Genomic DNA, 26,685 nt, shown 5'->3' on the forward strand with positions numbered 1-26,685 from the left:
TTTATCAAGGCTAAAAAGCGTCGAAAATTATTTCTCGACGCTGCTAAAAAGCGTCGAAAAAACGTGAGTAGAAAATTTCCAGGAACACAAAAAAGCGTCGAGAATATCGACGCTTTTTTGTGTCCTAACTAATATACGAAGCGTCACAAATATGTATTTCGCACATTATCCCAAATGTGTGTAGTTTTTTAGCGACGCTTTTACCAATCCATATACTCAAATTTAGCGACTCTTTTCGTTGTCTTGCGTTTATTCGTGTCAGCCTTTGGTGTGGCTGGAAACTCTTTGAAATTTGAAAATGTGTAAATATGTAGACATTAAAAAGCGTCCAGAACTTTTTGTAAGCTTTTTTTTTTTCATTTTATTAAATTATTACCATCATACATACATTATAGTTATATAAATTTATCATAAATTAAATTAATAACATAAAAATTAAAATAAACAAATATTCTATATAACTAGATTTAAAAAAATAAAAAAAACAATAATTAATCAACAATATATATATAATAAGAGTACGTAGTTAATTAATTACCAAATTTTTAAAAAGAAAACATCAACACAATTAATAAAATTAAAAAAAATGTTGTATATTATATATAGTAGTTTGTCCCTAAATAAATACATCACTAATATAAGACTAAAAAACCAAAATATATCGATGATGGCCTTATAGATAATATAGTCGCTTGTCTTGATGCTCAAGTGTCGTGGCTTATTCTCTTGTTGCACCTACATTGCCTTTTCCAATCTTCAAAAGAAAAAAAAAAGTATAAATTAGTACATTACACAATATAGGCTCAAGGTTCATAATTGATATGAGACAATAACAAGGACATTATACTTTAATCTAGGAAATTAATTATGTACATTGCACATATATAAATCTGTAAAGTAGGCCTATAATTATTTAAGCTTTCTTATTGTCCATTAGAAAGCTTAAGAGAGTTATTGTGAAATAGAAGAGTCTTAAGTTGTATACTATTGAGAAAGCCAATACTGCAAGCTCTACTCCTGTGCATTTGAGTTCTGCAGTAAGTAACAAATGGAAAGCCCCTTCTGTTGGTTTCTATAAGCTAAATTCTGATGTTGCTCGTTTTTCCAATGATGATATGACTGGTTTGGGTGGGGTGATTCGTGACTCAGTGGGTGAGGTTATGGCTGCTACTTACTGGTGCATTAAGGGCTGCTATGAGGTGGATGTTGGGGAAGCTTTGGCAGCCAGGCATGGTCTCTCTATTGCAATCGAGGCTGGCCTGAATAGGATCACCTTGGAGACTGACTCGATGAAGCTGTACAAACCTAGCTACTGTGAAAATTCGGCTTTTTAGTGTGTTTCTATTAGTTCTAGTTTGTTTAGGGAGTAGAATCCCTTTGCTACTGCTAAAAAAAAAAACCAGATCCAGCAGCACAATCTTCCCACTAAACAATGCAGCGAAAAGGTTGAGTTATCATCTCCACCGTGATATATAACACACATCTTAGTCTAGAGCATGAAGTATAGAATCAAAAGAAATATATGCAAAAAGATGTAAAAAAAATCAAGATCATAAGGGCTTATGACTAAGAAATAAATAAGCTTCAAGGCATGCAGTAGACAAACATTTATCCCAAAAAGGCTTCATGACCTTTAGGGAGAAATTTCAAATACCTCAGTTAATTCTCAAAAAAAACTTGAAAAATATCAGACAAGCAAATAACTTAACGCTGCAACGAACCATCCTCTACCTCCACCAATTACTCTGGTATACGGCAGGAGACAAAGACAAAAGGAACAGGGGCAGAACAACAACAACAACACACAACCACTACAAGCACAAGCACAAGCAACAGAAGCAGAAGCAGAGGCAGCAATGGTTCACTAAAGGATCTTCTGCCTAATCCATTATTGCTGTTGAAATACCCAACATACTAATCTTGAAGTTTTGGACAAGCATTTCTGTCCAGTCTGTCGATTTGGCATTCAGTATCACTGATTAGTCTATGTCCTGCTAACTCTAACCCAAGGATTTAGCCATGTGGAAAGCAACATCGTCCAAGAACTCTTAGCAGCAGAAGCAAGAGAAGGCCATCAAATTTATCATTGTGAATGTGCTTTCTCTGGTGAAAATCCTTGGGAATTCATCGTATGACACCCAACAGAGATCGATGGTTTACCAACATAATTTAGTGCCTAACAGAGAGTTGGGCTCATAGTTATCTAATACGCGAGTATTATATCTCTGTAAACTATATGATTCAGGCCAAGAATGATTACTTTTGTGTTATAATTCATCTTTTTAAATAATCAGTACATTAGAGTATTAGGTGGGCTTTTTAACTTTTAGAGTTGACTATGTGTGGTTGTTGCATAGCTTATTATTATTCTGAGTTAGGAGTAAATTTATTGCCTGTTTAAGTTGAAAAAATTATAGAAAAGGCGAGGTTGTGAAAAACTCCAATTGATTCTCATTTCTGACTCAATTTTAGTTATTGTTATCCTTATATGAGGTATATTCGGTTGACGTTTAAAGACGAGTTTTATTGGGAGTTTTATTCGGGTAAGTGACTTTTAATATGATACGAATCGAGGAAAAAAATAATGTTTGTACATAGTAAACAATAACAAAGCCTTTGTCCCAACATACTAATCTTGAAGTTTTTTCAAGTTTTTTTTTATAAATGAGCAGGGTAGACAAGCAGCATGGGAGCAGGGAAGACAAGTAGCAGGGAAGCAGGGTAGACAAGTAGAGAACCTTAGGCAGATTACTATTACACACACACACACACACACTCACACACACACACACACACACACACACACACACACAAGCTCTGACTTTCACACACACACACACACACAAGCTTTGACTTTCACACACACAAACACACAAGCTCTGAATTTCACACACACACAAGCATTTTGAATTCAGTTCTGATTTAAATCTGATTTTCAGTTCTGAACTTCAGATCTGAATTCATTTATGGATTTCAGCTCTGATTTCAGTTATAAAGAGATTACCTGATGCTTTTCCTTTCCTAAGAACTCAGATGCTTTGTTTAAAAGATCCGGAGATGCATTCCCTTGACGAACTGCACCTAAAATCTGAGAAAATTGTCCAACAAGCACTTTAAGAAGAAGATTGTTGTGTCCGACCCGATCTTTTAGCTTTTCATTTTCTTGGGATAGTGTATCATTTTTTTATGCAAAGCATTCACTTCTTCTTTAACACTACCCATCACAATATTCCTCTTTTGAACTTTTCCATACCCTTCCTTAACACACCATGTACTCCAAAAATGTCCCCCTTTTTAACCTCTAATCCGTAACCCACAGGACGATCGGGAATCTCATTGCCATACATAGTTTGCTGAAATGCTTCATCTTCGAGCTCTTGTTCAGACATCTTAGGGTGTATCATCCTCAACTCTTCAACCTTATCTTTAACATCATCCTATACCAAATTATACCAAAAAATTTGCACAAAATTATACCACAAAATTTGCACAAACTCATACCAGAAATCTGTCACAAAACCATACCACAAAATCTTCAGTGACCGTGCTAGGAAGAAAGCTTCTGTCTTTACCCGTATGGGTTTTAATCCACAGCTCTAACAAGCTCATTTTCTGTCCATGTTCATCTTCCTATAAATAATAAAGCAACAATAGCTTTAATATGAAAAGTCAACAATATCAACCGCATATAAAAAAACATGCTTTAAATACAATCCTAGGTAATTAATTATAAAATGACATATATATTCCATACATAATCAGCTTGTCGGTTTGCAAAACTTTTAGAGCCAGATGTATGAAACTGATTTTGGGAGGCTCGTGCTTTTTTTCCGCATTCTGACATTCCTGCACTCATATTCAAAGAGTATGTATTTATTATATAATTATGAATAAGATATTAAATATTGCTTCATGCACAGTAAGCTAAGTATTAAACATACTTTCTCTTTATCCGAATCCTAATATTTCACCAACTTTACCCAATTACTACTAGTAATTCCATGTGGCACATTATTGCAAATCTGATCTAATGTCTTCTGTTCTGGCTTGTAATATTGCTGTTTTAGAGAGTATTTGTATTGCCTCCAACATTTATTGGCACTCTTGAGAGCCTGGTTGTCATATTCTGCACCAAGAGGAATCACAAAGTGTTCCTTCAGTAAATAAAATTAGTTATAAACATAAATCAGTAAGTAATCTATAAATAATAAGAGACCGGCTAATTATGTATGTTTTGACAATTAAAAGGGATGGCTTAGGGACAAATATACTTACTCTTATATCTGTAATTATCTTCCCTTTGAAATGATTGTCGATTGCATGCCAATATTTTTCCCCAACTGGGCAACAACTTTCCATCTTTGCAATCATACTAACGAATTTAACCAAAATATGTCCACCTTTCCTAATTGGCTGGCATAGATCATTGAATTCAACATAGTATTGGACGCCATTATTACTCCAAAAGTCAATTGGCAGAATTATACCACTTACTAATGTAGTATTACCATTGGCATCTGATTTAAATACAAAAAGTAAGGTAACAGAAATAATCAGTTTAAAAAATTAAAGTACTGATTTAAATGGGAAATATTTACCTATGGTTAGAACCTCCTCCTTGTCGTCAAAATCTATGTCTAGAGGCCAATCCGGAAGTGCTTTTGGTCGTAAAGCCTTAGATTGTTTTGGGATCTTTTCTGATTCTTTTCCACTTTTTTGTCGTTCTTGATTAGTTTGTGGAGCTATTGCTGAAGTTTTAACAGCACCAGTCTTAAGGTTCTGAATTCCTCGTCTCACAGGTTGCTCGAGAGTTTTATGAGAAGTAGAAAGGGAGTTCAATGATGAGTCTGGTCTACTTGATTGTGGAATATTAGGTGGGATATTAGGTGAGACTTTTGTTGGATATTTTTTCTAATAACCTGATGTAGCAGCTTCTTTGACTGAACTCGATGTTGAACCAGGAGGATTTTTCCAAATGGATCCTAAACTATTAGGTGGTTCCTGGTCAGATTTTGTAGTGGTAATGGGTGGAGAAAAAGGCCCCATTTGTCATCCTTAAGTACCTCAGTCTGTGGTGACTTAGTAGATTTTTTTTGGTGGGTTGTGAAACAACTTCAGTAGTAAATGAAGTATGTGCATTAGTTGTAATTGGTGACTGTGCTGACAGTGGATCATGTGACTTAGCTGTGGCAGCAAGTATTTCCCTTGCTCTCTTGCTTCGATAAGTCATCTTTTACCTGATGAACCATAAGATAAGCTACATTAGTATGTCAACACTGATATAAAGACAAGATATAAACAGAAATACAAAATAAACTGATATAAAGATCTAAACTATATATCTAAATTGTACAGTTCTGAACTATAATCACAATATCACATTTATAGTGGGTTAATTACAAACAGCAACAACACTTAGTTCAATAGCGCGCACACACACACACACACACACAATCTTTACAGCAAATGAAGTTGAAAAAGACCATATATTAAACAGCTGATAGAGAACCTAGCATAAGAGCAATTAGTAACATCATGCAATGTTCTAGCAAAAGTATCAATGTTCTAGCAAAATTAGCATAGTAACAGCAGGAGATACTTCTGATTGGTCGAATAAAGACTGAAATCAGAGTTGAAATACAGAATTTAATTCAGATCTGAATACTAGAACTGAATTCAGAGTCAAAATCAGAACTAAAAATGTAGTGAATATTTGATAATCATAACTGAAAATGTAGTCGAATTGGTCAAAAAATATAAAGTAGTTTTTACTATTTGAAGACAAAGAGATAAACTTTTTCTGATTTTTGTTCTCTGGAGATTACAGCACATTTTTACTATTAGCAATTTCTTTTATGTTAGAAAGAATCAATCAATCAATCAAAGTCTTTATATTAGAAATAATAATGACCATTATTGCTTTTCCTGCAGCTGCAGAAGAAGTATCTTCTGCTAGTCATGATACTGATCCTAGACGACAATGTTCTAAATTCAATTGTGAATTCAATTCTGAATTTAAACTCTCAAAAAATTAGGTCTGAATTTAGTTCTAGATTCAGTTCTGAATTCAAACAGCAACAACACTTAGTTCAATTACAGTTCTGAACTTCAGATCTGCAACTCAGCTCAAAATTAATTTTGGGTTCATTACAAATAGCAACAACACTTATTGTGAAATAGAAGAGTCTTAAGATCGGTCAAGATGCAAAAGCCTTAACCTTGACCGGTAAAAGAGCAGAAAGGCAGCTATAATCACAATATTAGTGAAAAGTAAAGACAATATATAAAGACAAAACTGATATAAAGACAAGACAATATATGTACAGCTAAACTAAACATCATAACTGAAACACAAAATAAGAACAACAAAAATCAATGCATTAGAGTTGAAATAACAAGAAATAAATTTGACCAAAAGACAAAATCTGATGTTCAGAGCTGCAATTCAGAACTGAATACAATTCTAGATTCAGTTTGGAATTCATTCTAGAGTTTAGTTCTGAATTCAGTTTTGAAATTCAGATCTGAATTCAATTCTGGATTTCAGTTCTGATTTCGACTCTGAATTCAGTTCTGGTATTCAAATTTGAATTAAATTCTGTATTTCAACTCTGATTTCAGTTTTTATTCGACCAATAAGAAACCAAAACAATAATACTACTTAGTACCATAAAAACAGAAATTAAGTTAACAAAATGCAAACTTTGATGAATTAGAATAACTAAATGAAATATAAAAATACACACCCATCCAAATTTATGAACTCAAATCTGTAATAAGTTATAAAAGTTGTAAACAAATTATCCAAGTATATCAAACAAGTCCCTAGGCTTAGTTTTCACAACATGACACCACCCTTTTTGTATCTCATCCTCGATATAAAAAACTTGTTTTGCTTGAGATGAGAAAACAAATGAATCATCACGCAAAAATCGACCAATGTGCATCAACTTTGAGAAATTGATACAAACTCTTCTATTCGGATTTGTTTTGATACCCCTACGGATATCGACCCAATCACAAGGAAACATATAACCTAATAAGAACCATAATAATCTAATTCCAAAATTTCTTTGAGTTTTCCATAATATTCGTGATCTTTTGCTTCCACCATGATTCCTGAATTCTGAGTTATTCGAAATCGCTCACGATCCACAATATCAAATTTGTAACCATTGATAATAACACTTTTCATCCTTTTCCCGCGGTTACTCAAGCCACTGGCTAAGGCTTTTCTTAACTTTGCTTCTATCGTGCTATCATCTAAATTATGGACCTATAATTCGAGAATAATAAAGTTAGAATTAGAATGTTGTATAATATGAAATAAAAAGACCCTAAATGTAAAAGCATATGACCTGGCTTTGCAACCAATCTGCAAAATCATCAATTATCCACTGATTTTCAATAGATTCATTAGCTTGACTTCCTCCAACGTCATTCTCTTGCCTCTTTAGTTTAAGGAACTCACTATCGAGATTGTAAATTTTATGTTAGTAACAAGTATATATTGGACGCTTTAACCAAATACATAATGCTACTTACTTGAGCACCGGGGTCAATTCATCATAATGAAGTAAAACATAGCGATGAGCTTGCTTTAAACTTCTATCATCCGAACGGACATTTTCTTTCTTTCCAACAACACGACCACCAGATTTATACAAATAGTTGTAAATGTTTGATACACCATCCTCATTCCTTCTAGGTCTATTGAACATAGTCTCAACACTTTCTAAATATCTTGAACAAAATGCAATTGTCTCCCACAAAAGGTAACCTTCCGCTATAGATCCTTCAGGTTGCGCTTTATTGCTTACATGAGATTTTAAAAAGGCTAAGTACCTTGAATTATAGTAACGATTTTGTATGTCAATGTGAAATAATAAGGAAAATTATTATTTAAAAATTAAATAATACAAATAAAAAAAAATAAAATAAATAAATAATAATAATAATAATAATAATAATAATAAGTACCTTTCAACAGGATACATCCATCTATAATGAACCGGTCCGCCTAGTCTGACCTATTCCACTAAATGAATTAGTAGATGAACCATGATTGTAAAAAATGTTGGTAAAAATTCTTTTTCAAACTTGCAAAGAGTCAACACGAGCTTTGATTGAATGGTATCTAATTCTCTTGTATCTATAGCAGTTGAACATATCTTTTTAAAAAAGTCAGACAACTCCTCAAGCAAGTCAATAACTTTTGTGGCATTCGACGCCCTTAAAGCAACCGAGAGGATATCTTGGATGAGAATATAATGGTCGTGACTTTTCATATTAATAAGTTTCCGTTGCTTTAGATTCACACATCTTTGCAAATTATATCCATATCAATCAGGAACTTTCATCTTTTTCAAGACTTTTAAAAATCGTTCTTTCTCCTCGTTAGACATGGTGTATGCAGCCGGCGGGATGTAACCTTGAGGGTTGACCCATAGATGAGGTTTTATATTCAAATTCTTTAGGGCTTCTCTGCCACTCTCATCATCCCTACTATTATCCATATCTAAAAGAGTTCCTAATAAAATATCGGACACATTCTTTTCAATTTGCATAACATCTAAATTATGTCTAAGAGGATTATGCTCCCAATACTCTAATTCAAAAAATGTACTTTTCTTTTTCCAAAGAACATCATTACCATCGGGATCGCAATCATCATCAAGTTCATTGGCAGCTTTTTTCCCTCTTTTTTTAGGAACTTTTTTTGTCTTCCCATATACATACTTTACCCCTTCTTGTTGCTTCAAAACATCGGTCCCGCTGGTACGAATCGGAGCAATACCATATTCTTCTTTCCCATAAAACAAATTAGCTTGTGAACGATATGGGTGATCAATAGGCAACCATTTTCGATATCTAGGGTAGATAATGTTTCCACCAAATCTATCTGAATAAGTAGAATGAGTGCAAGAAGGATAAGATTTGTAGCCTTTCGTACTCCAACCTGACAACATAGTATAAGCCGAAAAGTCATTAATAGTAGAGTGTAGGGCTGCTCGCAGTTTGAAGTTGCTTCTACTATAAGAATCAAAAGCATCAACACCTTCCCACAATAATTTCAATTCATGGATTAGTGGTTGCAAGTACACACCAATATCCATACCGAGACCAAATTTACCAGGAATAATTATAGAAAGAATAAAGGATGATGGTTTCATGCAAAGCCATGGTGGTAAATTATAAGGAATGAGGACCACCGGCTATGTACTATAATTTGTGTTCATAAGACAATATGGATTAAAACCATCACTCGCTAGGCCTAATCTAACAGTGCGAGGATCAGCGGCAAACTGTATATTTTTCATCAAATTTTTTCCAGGCCTCGCCATCAGCAGGGTGTTGTCGAATCTTATCATCCTTACGATTAAAGTGCCATCTCATGTCCTCTGCAGTTTTAGATGACATGTAAAGCCTATTTAAACTAGGGATAAGGGGAAAGTACTCCATTACTTTAGCTGCCTCGCCTTTCTTACATGCTTTTTTTCCTTTTTCATTTACATCACCCTCCTTTCCTTTCACACTTTTCCACCTTGATGTATGGCATATATGACACTCACTTTTATTTGCGAATTCGCCCCAATATAACATGCAGTCATTTGGACATGCATAGATTTCCTCATATCCTAACCCTAAATCATTTATTATCTTCATATCTTCATAATAGGACGATGGAAACTCCTTAATGAGAAATGCGTCAATTAGAAGTTCAAGTAATTTATTAAATGACTCTGCAAACCAATGGAACATACACTTTAGGTGAAACAAATGCAATAGAAATGAAAGTTTTGAAAAAGTAGTACACCCCTCGTACAGGCCTTTTTCAGAAGCTTCCATGAGTTTTTTTATACTTTGCCTGTTCTTCATTTGAGAAAGTTGATTGATGCTCATCATCTACCTCGCGATAAATGGTAAACCCCTCATCCATATCATATGAATTGTCATCTTCAATACTTTGTTCATTAAATGATGGATCTTGAGTTTTGTCGGTTTGTTGTGTATTAACTCTAAAAGCTGCTCTTAGTAACCCGTCCATATCATCTCGACCTACTGCATTTACTTGATCATCACTTAGATCATAGGTATTACTCCCTTCATCTTTACAATGAAATATCCAATTTCTATAGTTTTTATAAAAACCATAAAATAAAATATGCCCTCTAACTTCTTCTACAGAATTTGTTTTATTTAACTTGCACTTATTACATGGGCATTTAGTTTCCCATGTATTTGGTAAAAGAGTCTCTTTAGCAAGTTTCAAGAATTTCATGCAACCTTTAAAATAACCAAGATCACCTCTTGGTAAATCAATCCAACTAGTATCCATGTCTACAAAGAAGTATATAGTTAATTGCTAATTAAAAACAATGACATTAATAAAAAAACATGTTACAAGGATCCTTAAACAAATATATAATAGGGACATCACTTTCACTACGTAAATAGACATAGATCAAACTTATAATATCAAGAAGTTTATCCACTAAAAAATAATGTAAGTAAGTAATTCAAGCCTACAAACTTGTTGGTGGGTGAAAGAAGAAAATTAGAAAGAAACATGCAACAACAACAAAAAAAATTATGCGAGTTCGATGAATTTCTCATTCAACAAACCACACTAAAAATCTACAAAACATGACTCCAAGGCAGTAGGCACACGTTATTCAAGCAATTAGAAGATAGTGTCACATGAATCATCCAATTAGGGAAATCTAATCAAGCCTACACAATTGAAATAAGTATATGCAAGCCACAATCTTTAAAAATGTATTCTAGTTTGAGCTAATGTCTAAGGTAGAGTGTACCTTCTTTGCCGCAAAAGTACAGTAAGATCATACAATCTGTGTGTTTCAAGCTACTGAAAAAGGCTGAAAACAGATTAGGTAGTGTTAGTAAGCTTTAACATTTTAAAGGATGCAAAGCCTGAGATGAAACTAATAAAACCAGGTTGAGATGCAAGAAAACAGGATGAGAAGAAACTTCTATGAGCAAAATAAAAGCTACAATAATTAAGCAATTCTTTTTTATAAGGTCTATCCATCCATTAACTAACAGGTCACACTGATCATATATTTATGCTTTCATTTCAAAGGAAACCATCAGAATAGTTATATTTCAAGTCAAGCTAAATTTATTAAATGAAAGGAGGTATTTTCTCAACTTCGAGTTTGATCTTTGAATGTGTTATTAAGAACCTGATTTGAGTGAGGCGCGAAAATATAAAAGTTGAGGCATGGGATTAATATACAGTATTGCTGCAAGACAGACTGCCCCAGCCTCCAGTGTTCATTGTTTGTATGCCTAACCAAGTGAAGAAACAAATGTATTCTTCTAAATTTTCCATGGTACATAAAACAGTGAGTAGTTTGGTGGGAAATATGCATGCCAAAAATTGACTTAGATTACGGATATAAACTCCCAAAAAAAGTTAACAATTAGTAAAAGTTAATTTTACACGAGAGAAATACTCCATAATTTTGTTAACAAAAGTAAAAAAAACTCGGCAAGTCAAACTAAGCTTCAGAATACTATCAAAAACACATGCCAACAAATCAACATCCCTTTTTTTTCCCTCTTTTTTTTGTACTAGTATATTACAATAAAGCTTTCATTCATGAAAAAGCAACAATTAATTATATCATTTTGTCTTTAATCAAATAGCTAAAGACAAATTAAAATTCGTAATTACTATATTAACTAATATATAGATGGTGGTCCATGACATAATTTGCCCATACTTACTGACATTGTGGTGTATAATACTTGAATGAGAATATAAATAAACTGCCTGTACTGAGTTGGTGGCGCGAAAACAGAACCTTATCTGAAGATCTGAGGTTTGCTGTGAAAAGGGATGCCAGCATTTACAGTAAACGGCGTTGCTGCATTATTTCTCAGCAGCAACCAGCTGTAATTAGAACTTCCTAAACTAAAGGCCAAAGCAATAGCTAGCACAACAATCGTAGCAACACACCAAGCCTAAAGTATAACATGAATGCAGAGAACTAGTAAAACCCTAGAAAATTCATATAAAAAACCCATAAAATTCAAAAACCAGAAAAATCAAAGCCTATAAAATTCATATAAAAAACAATAAAATTCAAAGCCTATAAAATTCATATCAAAAACCCATAAAATTCCAAACTAATACCCTAAAATTCGCCATAAAAATCATAACAAAAACCAAAAAACTACTTACAAAAATAAAAAAAAACATGGAAACCATGGATTTGAAAACAGAATTCATGAAAAAAACAACATAAAAAGAAATTAAATTATCTAATTAAGGGAAAAAAATTACCTCGCAATAAGAGATCGATTCTTGTTCTACACCAACTCAAAATCGAAAACATGCAAAGAATAATGCCCAATATAAACGAAATTTAGAGAATTGTGAGATATTAGGGTACCAAAAACGATAGATATATACCTAGCATCAATATTGTATAGCAAATTGTAAGTTGATACCTGAAATTATTGAAAGTGATGAGCAAAAAACCCACAAATTCCTTGAAGAAAGCAAGCAAAATTGTGAAAATTCTTTTGTCGCTGATCGATGAGAAATTAAGCAATTAAGCAGAATGTGGGCGGTTTAATTGGGAATATGGGGAAAATACAACCCGCTATTATTTTCATTAAAAATTTCAAAATTGTGAAAACAATAACTCACGTGCATAGCACGTGTTTTTCCCGACGCTTTTATGTGTCGGGACAATCTTCGACATTAAAAAGCGTCGAGAAAAGGCGGTACCAAAAATCATACGCTGACGCCACATCAAAAGCGTCGAACCAAAAGCGTCCAAAAAGTACGCTTTTTGAAGTAGTGTTAGGGTAAAAATTGTACAATACATATGTATGTACACTACTTATTATCTTCTACATTCTTCCGTTTTTTCTGTTCTTTCTCCAGCAATGTTTTTTTTTTTTTTTTGCTTCATGATCAACTTCTTCTTTCTTCCTTTTTGTCTGCTTTTTTAATGAAACATGTTTCCTTTTACAAAATCTTGAAAGGTCATTTACCACTTCAGGATAATGTTTGTTTTGTATGTTAAATATATACCAATTCTATTTCAAGCTTACATCTATACAATTTTCTACCTTTGCTTAACCTACTCAAAACAAGCCAAGCTTTGAAACATTTGCCCCTTATTTTCTCAAAACAAGGTTAATTTTTAATTTTTTTTTTTTCTTTAATCGATCTTTCTCCTCCCACTCACCACCCTCTTCCATGGAACCCACCTTGTAAAACACCACCTGCACTACCAACTATCCCACGCCTGACCCAAAACCACCCATACCCGACCCACCCTTTACTTCCCCCACCCTAGAAAACCACCCTTTTCCTACTCCCCTACCTCAAAACTTCCTAAAACCCAAAACCCCAACCTTCAAAACCACCGTAAAACCCAAACCCCAGTACCGAAACCACCCAATTGAAACACACCCAAACACATAGTCTAAAGAATGAAAGCAAAAACAACCCAAAAATCTGATTAAAAAATCCAACCTAACAAAGGAACCAAAATCATTCAATTTTTCATGCTAATGCAGTTCATTAATTGAAATTCCTACGAAGTATGATTTGAAAGAATAAGGAAGCAATGAAAGCTTCAAATCTTCATCCACCCCCAAAACCTCTTTATTAATCTCCATAAACAACCTTTACCATACGAAAATCAACCCTAACCATCACCAAAAACAACCCAAACAACCGAATCTAAAAAAATTTGCAAGAGAGAGGAGAAAGTGGCGGCGCAGCGGCGGTGAAAAGAAGCTGGTTCAGTGGGATCGGGGAAGCGCAGGGATGGGGAACGAGAAAGGAGAGCAGAGGGCTTTTTTTTATTATTAATTTTTTTCCAAAATAATTAATTTAAGATAAAAACCAATTAGAAGGTGACATGTGGAAAGTCACCTTCTAAAACTAGTTAATAATTTTTAAAACCGGTAAAAGGACTATTTTGAGAAAATAGGGGGCAAAGGTTGGCTTGTTTCCAGAATTTTCAAAGCTTGGCATGTTTTGAGCAACTGTGGGATTATTCTTTTCAATTTTTCCTTTTATAAATAATGATATAAATTTAGTGAAAAATATTATCGAATATTATTCAGAAAGTTTTTCTTAAACACCACCAGTGTATAAATCAATAATTTTGGCTGCATATAAACCGCAATCTTCACCTTCAGTGTTTGATCTCCATTTAAAATTTCGAAATACAGTGTCACCCCAAATATTACAGTTAAAGAATTTCATATTTTTCAAAAAACATTTACAACTACGGAGCGCTAGAGCCTAAAAAAATCATATCAAGTTCATTTTTATATATTAAAACAATATAAAAATTAATATAAGTCAATTATTTACCAACAAATCTTCTCTATTTTTAAATTTAATGATCCCATCATTCCGATTATCTATTATCTCAATCGCTGCCTTTTTGTCTTAGTAATTTGCAATTGAATTAAACACTAGGACATCATAATGATCATTCTCATGAATAGGGAAAAATATCTGCATTAAACAAAAATAATTTTTAAAAAATAATAATACAGAAGCATTTACAATATAATCCATTAAATGAATGATAACATCCAACAAGTTAATGGTATCATTCATCAACTTAATAATAACATTGAATATTACAATGATATCATTCTAAAATGAATGATAACATACACATAATATATAATATCATTTAGCCAAATGATGAAATCAAATGGCAATAGATGATATCATTCAACTAATAATGATATAAGCCAACAAAAATATCTTATAAGATGATAAAAGATATACATAAGGCATTAGTTGAATAATATAAGCCAATGTTTTTATTATATTAGCAATTTTTTTTATTTATATCAGATTATATAATAATTGAATCAGACAAAGAATATACAAACCAAATAAAATATAGACATAAGCAAAGAGATAAAGGTAACACAGATCATATGATCAATCTCAAAAAAACCAAAAATAATTAAAATCTAAACACAATAATGATATAAGTAAACAAAAATATCTTATAAGATAATAAAAGATATGCATAAGGCATTAGCTGAATAATACCAGCCAATGTTTTTATTATATCACCGATTTGTTGATTTATATCATATAAAATATGAAACATGTAAGGTAGCTAAAAAAACATATATGAATAAAATTTAAAGATAAATCGAACACAAAAAACATATAAGCAAACAAAGTAGAAGAAGAAAAAGAAAATTTTAAAATTTACCAAATTAAGATTCTTGAAGTTTATATCTGGAAACTTTTTGCACCATCCTTGTATAGTTATATGCCTTCCTCAATTTCATTAGTAGAACAATCTTCTATCTTTCTATCCTTCTCTTTTACTGCCTAATTTTGTTTTAAATCCAGATAAGTAGCATGATCAGTCTTATAAAATTAAGCACAAAGCTTATCAACTTCTTCTTTCTCTACAAAATATTCATCTCTGTTTTTTATTCTTTGATGAATCTTAGCAACATCTTTATGAAAACAAGAAATGTAAGACATGATTAATATAAACATCTATATATAATTATATATAGAACAAAATATTTAAATAAAAAAAATTAAGTATGTACTCACTCATACATTTGTAGTAAACCAAAAATCTTCGCACCCGCTTTTTTCCATCGGGTAATTTTCCACCAAATTGTTTTTCAATTCAACTTCTCTCATGTTGAACATATATAAAAAATTATCAAGAATATTATTTTCAAACATTCACTAGGTCTCATGCTTAATATATCACCCTTCGATATAAATATTTCAGATTCAATGCCTCCATATTCTGCCATTGTATCAAACACTTCTTCTGCTTTTAAGTCCTTATTTCTCTTATTCCCTTCTTCAGTTGGATTTATCTCCAAAAAAATTTCTTCTTCAAATCTTAAAAAGAAGAGAAAATCAGCTTGTTGCTTTTCCAAAGGAGATAAAGCTTTCTATTTTGCAATGCTCTATACACAAAAAAAAAAAAAAAGAGAAATGCATCCTTTTTTTCTCTTTAAACTCTTATCCATGAATAATCATCTGCAATTTTCTTAGCAAGCATGGCTATATCTTCATTGGATACAGATGTTGCAACAGCTTCTGACATAAGAAGTGATTTACTAACAAAAGCATCTGAAGCACCTGATGTATGTGTGGGCATCTGAACAGAAACTGGAATAGGAGCTACAACAATATTTTCTAGCTTTAATTCCTGCAATATCTGACTAGGCACCTTTTTACATCAGAATCCTGCTACAGTAATATAACAAAAAAATGATACAAAGATGTAATCAATCAAATAGTACATATCAACATAAAAACAAATCATATCAGTCAAAATCAGCCATCATAACATCAATATAACCAACAAAGATAACAAATCAATTTATATCATATCAACAAACTAAGATAACATATCAGCCATCATAACATCAATATAAGCCAACAGAGATAGCATATCAGTTTATATCATTTGACATTTCAACTAACTTCATTAAAGATATAAGCCAAAAATTACACTCCATCAACATTTAAATCAAAGAAATATCTATAGCCTATAAATATAAGCAGAATAAGATAACATATCAGCTAAAATGAAATCAATATAAGTAAAAAAAAAAAAGATAAATTTTCAACAAAGAAAGAAAATGTATCAGCCAACATAAAATCAATCTAAGCCAGCAAAGATGACACTTCAACTTCACAAATATTACAGTTTATTTTACACATGTAAGCCAACAACAACATAAAGAATATATAAAATAAGAAAACAGCCGGCCAAACTAAAAGTGTAGTATTTCATATCAATAACAAATTAATTCATATCAGCAAACAAATATAACATATAAGCCAACAAATCAATTTATATCAGCAAAAAAAAGATAACATATCAGCCATCATAACATCAATATAAGCCATTAGAGATAGCATATCAGTTTATATCATTTAACATTTCAGCCAACACAATTAAAGATATAAGTTAACAATTACAATATATCAGCATTTAAAAAAAGCAATATCATCAGTTTATTATTTATAATAAGATAATATATCAGCTAAAATAAAATCAATATAAGCCAACAAAGATAAAATATTAGCAAAGAAAGAAAACGTATCAACCAACATAAAATCAATTTAAGCCAGCAATGATAACACTTCAATGTTACAAGATTACAATTTATTTTACACATGTAAGCCAACAAACAGCTAGCCAATCAAGCGTGTAGTATATCATATCAGCCAAAAAATTAATTTATATAAGCAAATAAATATAACATATCAGCCAACAAATCAATTTATAGCAAACAAAGATAACATATCAACCATCATTAACATCAAAATAAACAATTATATAGTAAAAATTAACACCAGATATTTTAATATATACATATATTATTATATAAATTAAAAATAAAAGTACAAAATTGTTGCAAAATTGAATTAAAAATGTTCTAAAAATACATTATATTGATAAAATATTATCCTAAAAACTTTACAAAATGAAGTATGATAAATATTTGTTTGAGATAATTATTTGAAAGATACCTCATTCTCTTTTTCAGACAATTTTGATGGAGGAAGAACAGAATGATTGACAGTAATAGGAGGTGGAGGAGGTATAATAGTATTAGGAATATTAGGAGTAGGAGGAGTTTTGTGACTATCAACAAGATAAAAAGAAGGTTCAAAAGCATCAGCCTTCTTTTTCGATAATGAAACATCCACAATAAGTTGATTAAGGTAAAACTTTTAGCACTATTAGCATTAGTCCCAGATTATTCAACAGCAGTAGATCCTTCAACATTACTCTTTTTTGGATTAGCTTCACTGATAACATTGTCACTATCAACTTCCTATATATAATAATGAAAATAGAGTAAATGACTAATGACTAAATGTTCAATTAAATCAACCAATTTTATAAGAAGAAAACTAATAAATATGAAGCAAAATTTTTAAATCTATCAGCCAAATCATCCAACTAATAATGTAATACACCGTATTTTTAATGTATTTTATAAATTATTTATTTAATTATAAAATTTATTTTGGGTTAAAATATTTTAAGTATTGGATTATAAACAAAACAAGTATTAATATTAGGGTCAATGAGTATTTAATCCAAATGTAGCCCATATTCATAACAAACCCAAGCATCATATTTTTATATTTGGGTCAATTATTTTATTATTCAACTCCATAATTTTTATAAATTCCAAACCTACCCTAACCTACTCTATACTATAAATACTATATTAATCCCCAAAATTTGCCACACAATAATCAAAGGGGTAAGTTCTATCTTTTCTTTACTTTTTTTCATCTTTTCTTTCACTTTTCTTTTTTTTGCTTCGTAAAGGAACAACAAGGTGCTGCCACTCACCTTCACGTCCCCATGACCCACTATCGCTACCACGTGTCGTCGCCTCCGTCGCCGGTCAGCAGGTCACCGACTTGCTATTAGTCCCGCCGTGACTTCATCTCTTTCCTCTCTTGCTAAGTGTTCAACCTATACAATATAATTTGATATTAGTTTGGTTCTTAGTGTTTTAAACATACTTAATTAGTTTTAAAATGATATTTTGACTAATTGAAACTATAATTTTCAGATTTCATAAAGAGTTGTAATTTTCAAATTTTGAATTTGTTATAAAGTAAGGATTTTTAATATAAAAGAATTAATTTTTAGGGTTCTATCTTGAAATTAATTTGGGGGTTTTATATACCCATTGATTGGAAGTCTTAATAAAGCTTAAAGATTGAATCTTTATGGATTTTTGATGAGTTTTTAATTAAACTATAATGCTGGAATTTTGCCCAAAGTACTACTTTTGATGGTTTTATGAAAAATGTTTAATTAGCCATTAAAGAATTAAGGGATTAATTAAGGGTTTTACTATAATTTTCATATTTATTTTAAGTAGTCTAAAGTGAATTTAAGTTGCTAAAAATTGTGCATACAAGGAGAAGTAATATAGTATTATTGCCCTTTATGTAGGAGACTTGGTTCGGGAATTGTTGTAGAGTACTTGGTTATTTTAAGAGCTTATTTGAGGTACGTTCGCACACTTGGCATATTTATGGGTGATGTGTCAGCATGCTAGGTTTGGTTAATTGAATTACAAGTAGTATCATGCTAAAATTATGGATTAGAATGGTAGATTATAGATGTTGGTGATTGAATTATGAAGCAGAGCAGAGCAGATTAAATTTCAGCAGAGCAGAGCAGATTTTAGGATAGCAGAGCAGATTTCAACATTATTATTAATACTATTATTAATGTTATTATTATTAATACAATTACTAATGTTACTATTATTAATGTTATTATTATTAATGTTGTTGTTGTTGTTGTTGTTGTTGTTGTTGTTGTTGTTATTGTTATTATTATTATTATTATTATTATTATTATTATTATTATTATTATTATTATTATTATTATTATTATTATTATAACTAGCTTATCCAACGCCCCCGGGGCATTCATTAGCATTTTCCAAAATATAATAGGTATTATTATTATTATAATTATTTTTATTTTTAATAATTATTATAATTATTATAATTATTTTTAATAATAATAACAACACATTACTTTAATTGAAATCAGTACATAGTAACGTAGAAAATGTGGCCAATTTTTGTTTTCTATATAACAAAAAGCTATGATAAATGTAATTTGTAATTTAGTTTTTTTTAGGATCCCCATTTTAATACTTTCTTATAAACTAATTCATTTATGATGTGGGATATTATAAATAATAAAATTATAAAATATTACAAGTCCATTACCTTCTACTGTCTGATAATTTTAATACTTCTGGGTTTCTTTTAAAATATTTGTAGGAATTCTACAATATTTTATAATAATAATAATAATTCTCCTAACAATAATAATAATAATAATAATAAAAATAATAATAAAAATAATAAAACATAAATATTGATTAAAATTAAAAGTAGATTATTAAAATAAATATTATAATTAAATATTAATTATTATTAATTATTATTTGAAAATAGAGGAGATTTCTTTTGAGCAAAGCAGAGTAGAGAAGATTTGATTTGAGCAGAGCAGAGCAGGGCTCAGCAGACACAGCAGAGCAACTCTAAAGAACGGGGCCTTATTTGTACGTGATGGATTATGGATTGAAAATTATTGTTTGGCATGTTTTATATGAACCACACTATTATGGCATGTTAGAATGCATGTTTAATTAAACTACATGTTTAATTTGGTTTGGAATATTAAAACTGAATTTTATTATGGTTCATATAATTTTTATTGATGCTTTAAGCATGAGGAAAGAGCTATTTAATTAAGTGTCTTTGTACACGAGGGTTAAATTATATTTTGGTGCCTTAATGCACTTAAGGTGTTTTTAACACCGAGGGATAGGATTTGTGGCGCTTTATGCGTTTAACGTGTCTTTGACACCGAGTTTGATTGAAAAAGGGTTCAACATTAAATATTATGTGGTCACTAATTATTCAAGAATTAAATTGGTATATTTGATTGTTAGAATAATTATTGTTGATTGAATGATTATGATTTGAGAGTCATCACCAAGTTTAATAATATGTAAATAACGTAAAGTGAAAGAGATTGCACACCAAAACTCTTGAAACGTATATACGTTGAGTATGAACATATGGGGGGAGTTATGGGGTTTTATATTTAACCATAACTTCTACTGGAGTACAGGACGTTGTACATTCCTTTCATTATTATTATGCGCAGGAATTCTGCCACTTACGAGTGGTTATTTGATGCTGGCACGGTTAGCTCCCGTGTCAATAACCTCATTTATTGGGGGAGGTTAGTTGGGAAACCTGTTCGATGCTTAATCAACGCTAGAAAAATTATGTAGTTGTCTAGTTGAGAAGTTTTGTTAAATGTTGTATGATTGAAAAACAGGTGCAACAAGGTAAATTGTGTGTTGAGAGGTAAATGCATGTTAGTATGTTTAAATATGCTCATGTACTCAGCTTTGCTGATTGTGTGTTTTGTATGTTTGTTGGCCTTGTCTTTACCTTGGCCCTATGATGACCCATTTTTAATGGAGAGTAGTGGAAACGAGTAGAGAGAAGCTTTTCAGGTGATGAAGCATATTTATGATGGGCATGAGTGAAGAGCGAATCATGCTAGTTTTCATAAGTATATGATGTGTTATTGCTTTCTTTATATTATGATATTTCTATTGCAAGGCTAACGTAAAAGTTTTAAGTTGAATTGATTTGGTTAAGGGCCTACAATGGTTCCAAGTTGTAAGTTTGACTTTGTTTTACTTAGGTTTGACTTGACTTTCGTGAGTTGACTTTTTAAGTTGTGTCATTTTAAATTATTTTAAAGGAGAGTCTTCCGCTGTGTGTCTTTGATAGTTGCCTTAGCCGTTTTCACGGTGGCGGTAGTATCTTAGATTTTCCTATTTTGAGTTTTAAAAGGGCAAAACGTGTATTTCAAAGGAAAGAAATTTCTAGGGTGTTACAAATAATATCAGCCAAAATTCAAATCTATCAGCCTACAAATTACCTTATCATTAGAAACACCTACGTTTGAATAAAAAATTTCATTTTGAGGCTTCTGAACATTATCTTCTTTCTCATTATGTATATCTCTATGCGGATGATCATCTTTAACCCTCTTTATTTCCTTGTGTTTCCTATTATATATATACAGTTTCTAGATCATCTGATTATGTCATCTCTGAATCATCTTCTTTATTTGTATGTACATTGTTCAGATCTTCTTTTTCAATCATAGTTGGACCACCATTGTTCGTATTTTCATCTTGTTCATTATTTACATTAGAAAAACCCTAAAAGTTGAACATAAAATTAGTAAAATCTGTAATAAAATACATACAATTCATTAAAAAAAATAAATATTGTTACCTCTATATAAAAATTTGATTTCTCCAAAGTTGTTGATTGCTTATTAATTTTGTCAATTTTCACAGGATCACTTTTGCCTTAATCAGCTAATTCTTTCTGTTTCATGAAATTCTTTTTAATTGAATCCAACAACTCAAAGAATTATTCCTTCATATCAAAATATGATTTCGGCTGAGAAGATTCCTGTGATAATTTTTTAGAATCTTCCTTAAGGTCTTTAAGAAGTTCCAAATTCACAATACAAGCTATCTGCATATTGCGTTGAAGAATCAACACTTTCTTATCAACTTCTTGAAACAAATTAGAAGAATAATAATAATATCAATAACATGTAAACCAAACTAGATTAATAAATATGTGAAGTTATTAAATTAAATATACTTATTGAAATATCCATACCTTGAATTTTCTTGTTAGTTTTAACTCCATTTGGAATCTTGCATTGAACATAAAGCTCTAAATCTTCGTCATCAGACACTTGGAATCCTTTATTGTATTCAAGACAGCAAATCAGGGAGACAACCATCAATATTTTTTATCACTTTTTGAGATTTTTTTTACTTCACTTTTGCGTTTGTTCTTCTTTTCAACTAGAAAATTCTAAAATAATTTAATTGAATGACACATCACCTTCATAATGTAACCACACCAATCAAACTCCTTAATCTTGTGAACATCTGACAAGCACTTAACAACATTAAGATTTAGAGATTTGTCACTCAAAGGTGTAAGGAAATTTTTAAGGGCAAAGCAAACAAAAATCCTCTTAAATTCATCCCCACCATCTTTGAATTCCATAAGCTTCTCCTTCCAAACATCAAGAGAAACATATTTAATTTTATTCATAGATTTACCTATAAAATAAGAAAAAAATTTAACATATCAGCAGAAAAAAGTTAACAATTAGACTATATATAAATAAATAAAACAAAACATATCAGCCAACAAAAAGAATATTTCAGCTTATAGCATTTGATGTTTCAGCCAACTTAAAAAAGATGTAAGACAACAAATATATCAAACAACTAATAATAAATACAAACACATGGAAGCTAACCAAATAAAACATATAAAATAACTTACATAACAAATAAGCCAAGTTAAAAAAACATATAAGATAAAAAATAGAGTATATCAGCAAATATAATAGAACTTATCAAAACAACAAAGAAAACATCATAGATTTAAGTATATGTGTTTTCAGCCAATTTATAAAACATGTAAGTCAAAAAACATGTAAGCCAATTTAAAAGACCATAAAAATCAAATGAAAAAGAATTCGAATAAATAAAATATACCATCTTTTTCTTTTGGATCTTTGTTATTTTCTCTGCAGCAACTGATTTTTTTGTACCTGGAATAGATAAAAAAAACAAAGGAAAATTATTATTAATTAAAATTACAAGAATATTATCAAACAAATAAAAAAAATAATAATAATAATAAAAACAAGTAAGACAAAAAATAAAATAAAAACCAAGCATATTATACATAATTACCTAATCTAATGCTTTCAGCTTGATATTGAACTTGTCCAACCTTATAATTAAACTTCTTTGTCCTTGGCTTCTTAGCAAGGGTATCATCAGTTTTTTCTATAGGACCACACCCAAAATAATCCCTCCATTTCTTCATTATATCCTTGTCAGGAATATTTTCATTTTAAGCTTTGACACCTCAATCACAGGAGTTGAGGTGTAAGGAAGAGCAAGCACATTATGAAGATCAGTACTATTAAATGATATCCTCTGATCTCCAACAAATAATATCATTGCTGTAGGATTGTAATGTAAAACCAAGTATGGATACAATTTTCTGTTGAGATTTTCTAATATATTAATCTTTAACAAACCACCAAAACCAATATCAGTAACATCAACTATTTGTTTTTCAGTGAATAATTAACCATCTTGGTGATTATTGAAGCACTAGATTGGCTTCCAATAGAAATATCTGACAAATCACCTTCTGTAATATTGCTGAAAAATAGTCAATTAAAAAATGTTAAATAAAGAACAACACATTTCTATTTTGAATCAAGAATACGAAAAATGAAATACCTAAAATCGAATCGTCCCTTTATAGTTTTCTTTTCTTTCCAACGAACCTTGGGAACATCACTAAAACTGCCACTAAGAGAAAAAGAAAAGTATTTTAAAAAAAAAGGAAAAGTAAAATCATAGACTAAAAAAGAAAACATATAACTCAACACTGAAACATTTCAAACAAACCAAATAAATAATATAATAAGCTAACTAAAATAACAAATAATCCAAGTGATATGTTTCATTTGTTGCCTTATGTGTTTCATGTGTTAGCTGATATGTTTGATTTATTGGCTAATATGATTCTGTTTTGGCTAATATATTGTTATAGTTAGCTGATATATTTTTGATAGGTTCAATTTGTTAGCTGATATTAGACTTCATTTGACTTATATATTTGTACATATATCATATAGCCAATATGCATTGACAATATCATATCAACCAACCTATAAAACATATAAGATAAATAAGATAACAAATCAACCATTTTAGAAACATATAAGCTAACAAACATAGAATAACAACAAATAAAGAAAATCATATAAGCATCAACATTAATATAAATATATCAGCCAAACAAAAAAATATATAAGCTAACAAACATTAAAAAAAAATTAAGTCAACTTCAAAAACATTATGTACAATAACAAATAAAAAGAGAAATATCAGCCAACAAAAGATACATATAAGCCAACAGATTGAACATATCATCCACTAAACGAAACATAAAAGACAATAAAAGTAACAGGTAACCCAACAAAATAATCATATCAGCTAACAAAATGAAACATATAAGCCAACAATTAAAATGTACATATAAACCAACAAAATAAATATATAAGCCAACTAAAAAAGCATAAAAGCCAAATGATGTCTGATATCAGCCAACAAAAGAGATAATAAAACATATCAGTAAAAAAAAAAAATTATGTTAGCCAGCCCAAAAACCATATCATCCAACAAAGGAAAAATATTAGTCAACAAATTGTGAATATCAGCAAATAAAGAAATCGTACAAACCATCAATATAAACAAATAAATCATTTAAGCTAAAAAAGATTAAAAATAAGTCAACTTTAAAAACATATAAGTGTGGACACTAAATTGTGTCTCCCCAAAACAAAACCCGGGGATGAGTACTTTTCACGTCATTTGATTATTGAACGAAGTAAAGAGTCTCGTGATTCCTCTATTTTTAATAAAAATACTTCTTTCTGTTTTCAAAAATATTCCTTTTCGTGCCTTATTTATGAAAATGTTCAATCCAATTTAGTTTGGTCCGTGATAGGGGTCCAAAAATAGTGTAGTTGGATGGGGCTCAAAAAGAGCTTTCCAACAATATATTATAAGCCCAGTTCCGATGAATAGTGAGAAAGTTATGTCCTAAATATTAAATTGGATATTAAATGAGTTTTATGGGTGACATAATAATCAAGTGGAGGGTCCACTAATTATCATTCCTAAAGTCATTAGGAATTACTTTAATTTTCTAGAATAATCTAGAAGGTTATTTTAAGTTCTAAAGAAATTAGGATTAATAAGTATATTTTTAAAATAAAGGATTTTAATTGGAATAAAACAAGAGTTTTAAAGGATTTAATCTGATTTAAAATGATAAAGTACGGACTCTAATTATCGAATTATATTCGAAAAAGGATTCCGTACGACAAAAAATTATCAAGCAGCACCATCGTGCTGCGACAGGTCTATCGCGCCGCGATAAGCCTATTGCGCCGCGATGGGTACAGTTTTACTTCGATCAGAATTCAATCTTCTCTGATCGTTTTTGGACGTTTTTCTCTATAAATAAGGGCGTATTTCCCCATTTTAAATAATCAACAATCATCTTTCTATTCTCTCTCTCTCTCAAAGCATGAAGCGTATTCTTTATTTGTCTTTCTAAACCTTGCCTTTTCAAACATCATACGTCCATCACAAGACTTAAACACACCTAGCCAAGCTCAAAGTTTCCTTCTCCCTAGACGTGAAAGGTTGATAATATCTGAGGGTTTGGTCCCAAATTCCTATCTCAGTTATTTAAATTAGACGTGAAAGATATACATTTTAAATTTTTTAAATGTAGCAAAGAAAGTGAGTGCATGCGTCGCTCGAAGTGCGCCTACGTTAAGCATGTTGTGAATATGCTTGGCACTCATAGGAAGTGGGAATTGACATATACAATTAAAAACAACGATTAGGGACAAGGAAATTAGGGAGTCGCCAACAATTTTTTAAGGAACTTGTAAACCGTTCACGGATCATAAAAGGCAACCACGAATAAGGGACAACGAAGGCAACACGATTGACCCGTGAAGGTTACACCCCATTCATAATCCATGAGATTACTAACTCCATATGGTTCAGAACCATGAAAGGAGGATCGGGGATGATGGTATGAAGTGAGTCATGGAGACATATTCGCCCGTGCGTATTGGCCTCTACTCGATTCTTATAGTGAAAAGTGATTCCTGCGATCTCAAAGGTATACAAACAAAATATTCAATTTGCTCCAAACTATTATTAAGCTAAATTGGTTTAATATAAATGCAACACATAATTCTAAAATATTAGTGATCACTTGATTAAACAACAAGATTAAAAAGGAACCTAAACCGGTCATCCAAATTATCTTATTAGTCATGATTTTCAATTACATATTCCCTTTAACATGCAATATGGTAATCAATAAATATAATAGAATAAATATTAATATTGGAAGCAATTTAACAATAATAGTGC

The 26,685-nt window shown here is 30.9% G+C and overlaps 1 protein-coding gene and 1 long non-coding RNA gene across 6 annotated transcripts; both read right to left on the minus strand.

The window, feature by feature from the left end:
* Positions 1 to 572: 572 nt before the first annotated feature.
* On the minus strand, positions 573 to 14,048 carry LOC110694084. 4 transcript variants are annotated; one of them, XR_002505730.1, is made up of 10 exons: positions 12,481 to 14,048; positions 12,314 to 12,348; positions 10,818 to 10,880; positions 4,599 to 5,237; positions 4,276 to 4,517; positions 3,942 to 4,154; positions 3,755 to 3,846; positions 3,526 to 3,630; positions 3,005 to 3,437; positions 573 to 754 (listed from the first exon to the last, which is right to left on the minus strand). It is a non-coding gene; the product is annotated as an uncharacterized LOC110694084 (long non-coding RNA). The 4 variants fall into 4 exon arrangements; XR_002505729.1 differs by having other exon boundaries at positions 12,314 to 12,339; positions 12,481 to 14,047; XR_002505731.1 differs by having other exon boundaries at positions 3,942 to 4,126; positions 12,314 to 14,047.
* LOC110694083 lies at positions 6,756 to 10,811 on the minus strand. Of its 2 annotated transcripts, XM_021871243.1 has the most exons (3): positions 7,546 to 10,811; positions 7,359 to 7,470; positions 6,756 to 7,276 (listed from the first exon to the last, which is right to left on the minus strand). In XM_021871243.1, exons 1-3 carry the CDS (start codon positions 7,719 to 7,721, stop codon positions 7,037 to 7,039), a joined length of 528 nt encoding a protein of 175 aa, XP_021726935.1. In that variant the 5' UTR covers positions 7,722 to 10,811; the 3' UTR covers positions 6,756 to 7,036. The 2 variants fall into 2 exon arrangements, 1 of the variants encoding a protein (XP_021726935.1); XR_002505727.1 differs by lacking the exon at positions 6,756 to 7,276 and having other exon boundaries at positions 7,296 to 7,470.
* Positions 14,049 to 26,685: the final 12,637 nt, after the last annotated feature.

This window comes from Chenopodium quinoa, unplaced genomic scaffold (assembly GCF_001683475.1).
Source record: "Chenopodium quinoa cultivar QQ74 unplaced genomic scaffold, ASM168347v1, whole genome shotgun sequence".
Lineage (NCBI taxonomy): Eukaryota > Viridiplantae > Streptophyta > Magnoliopsida > Caryophyllales > Amaranthaceae > Chenopodium > Chenopodium quinoa.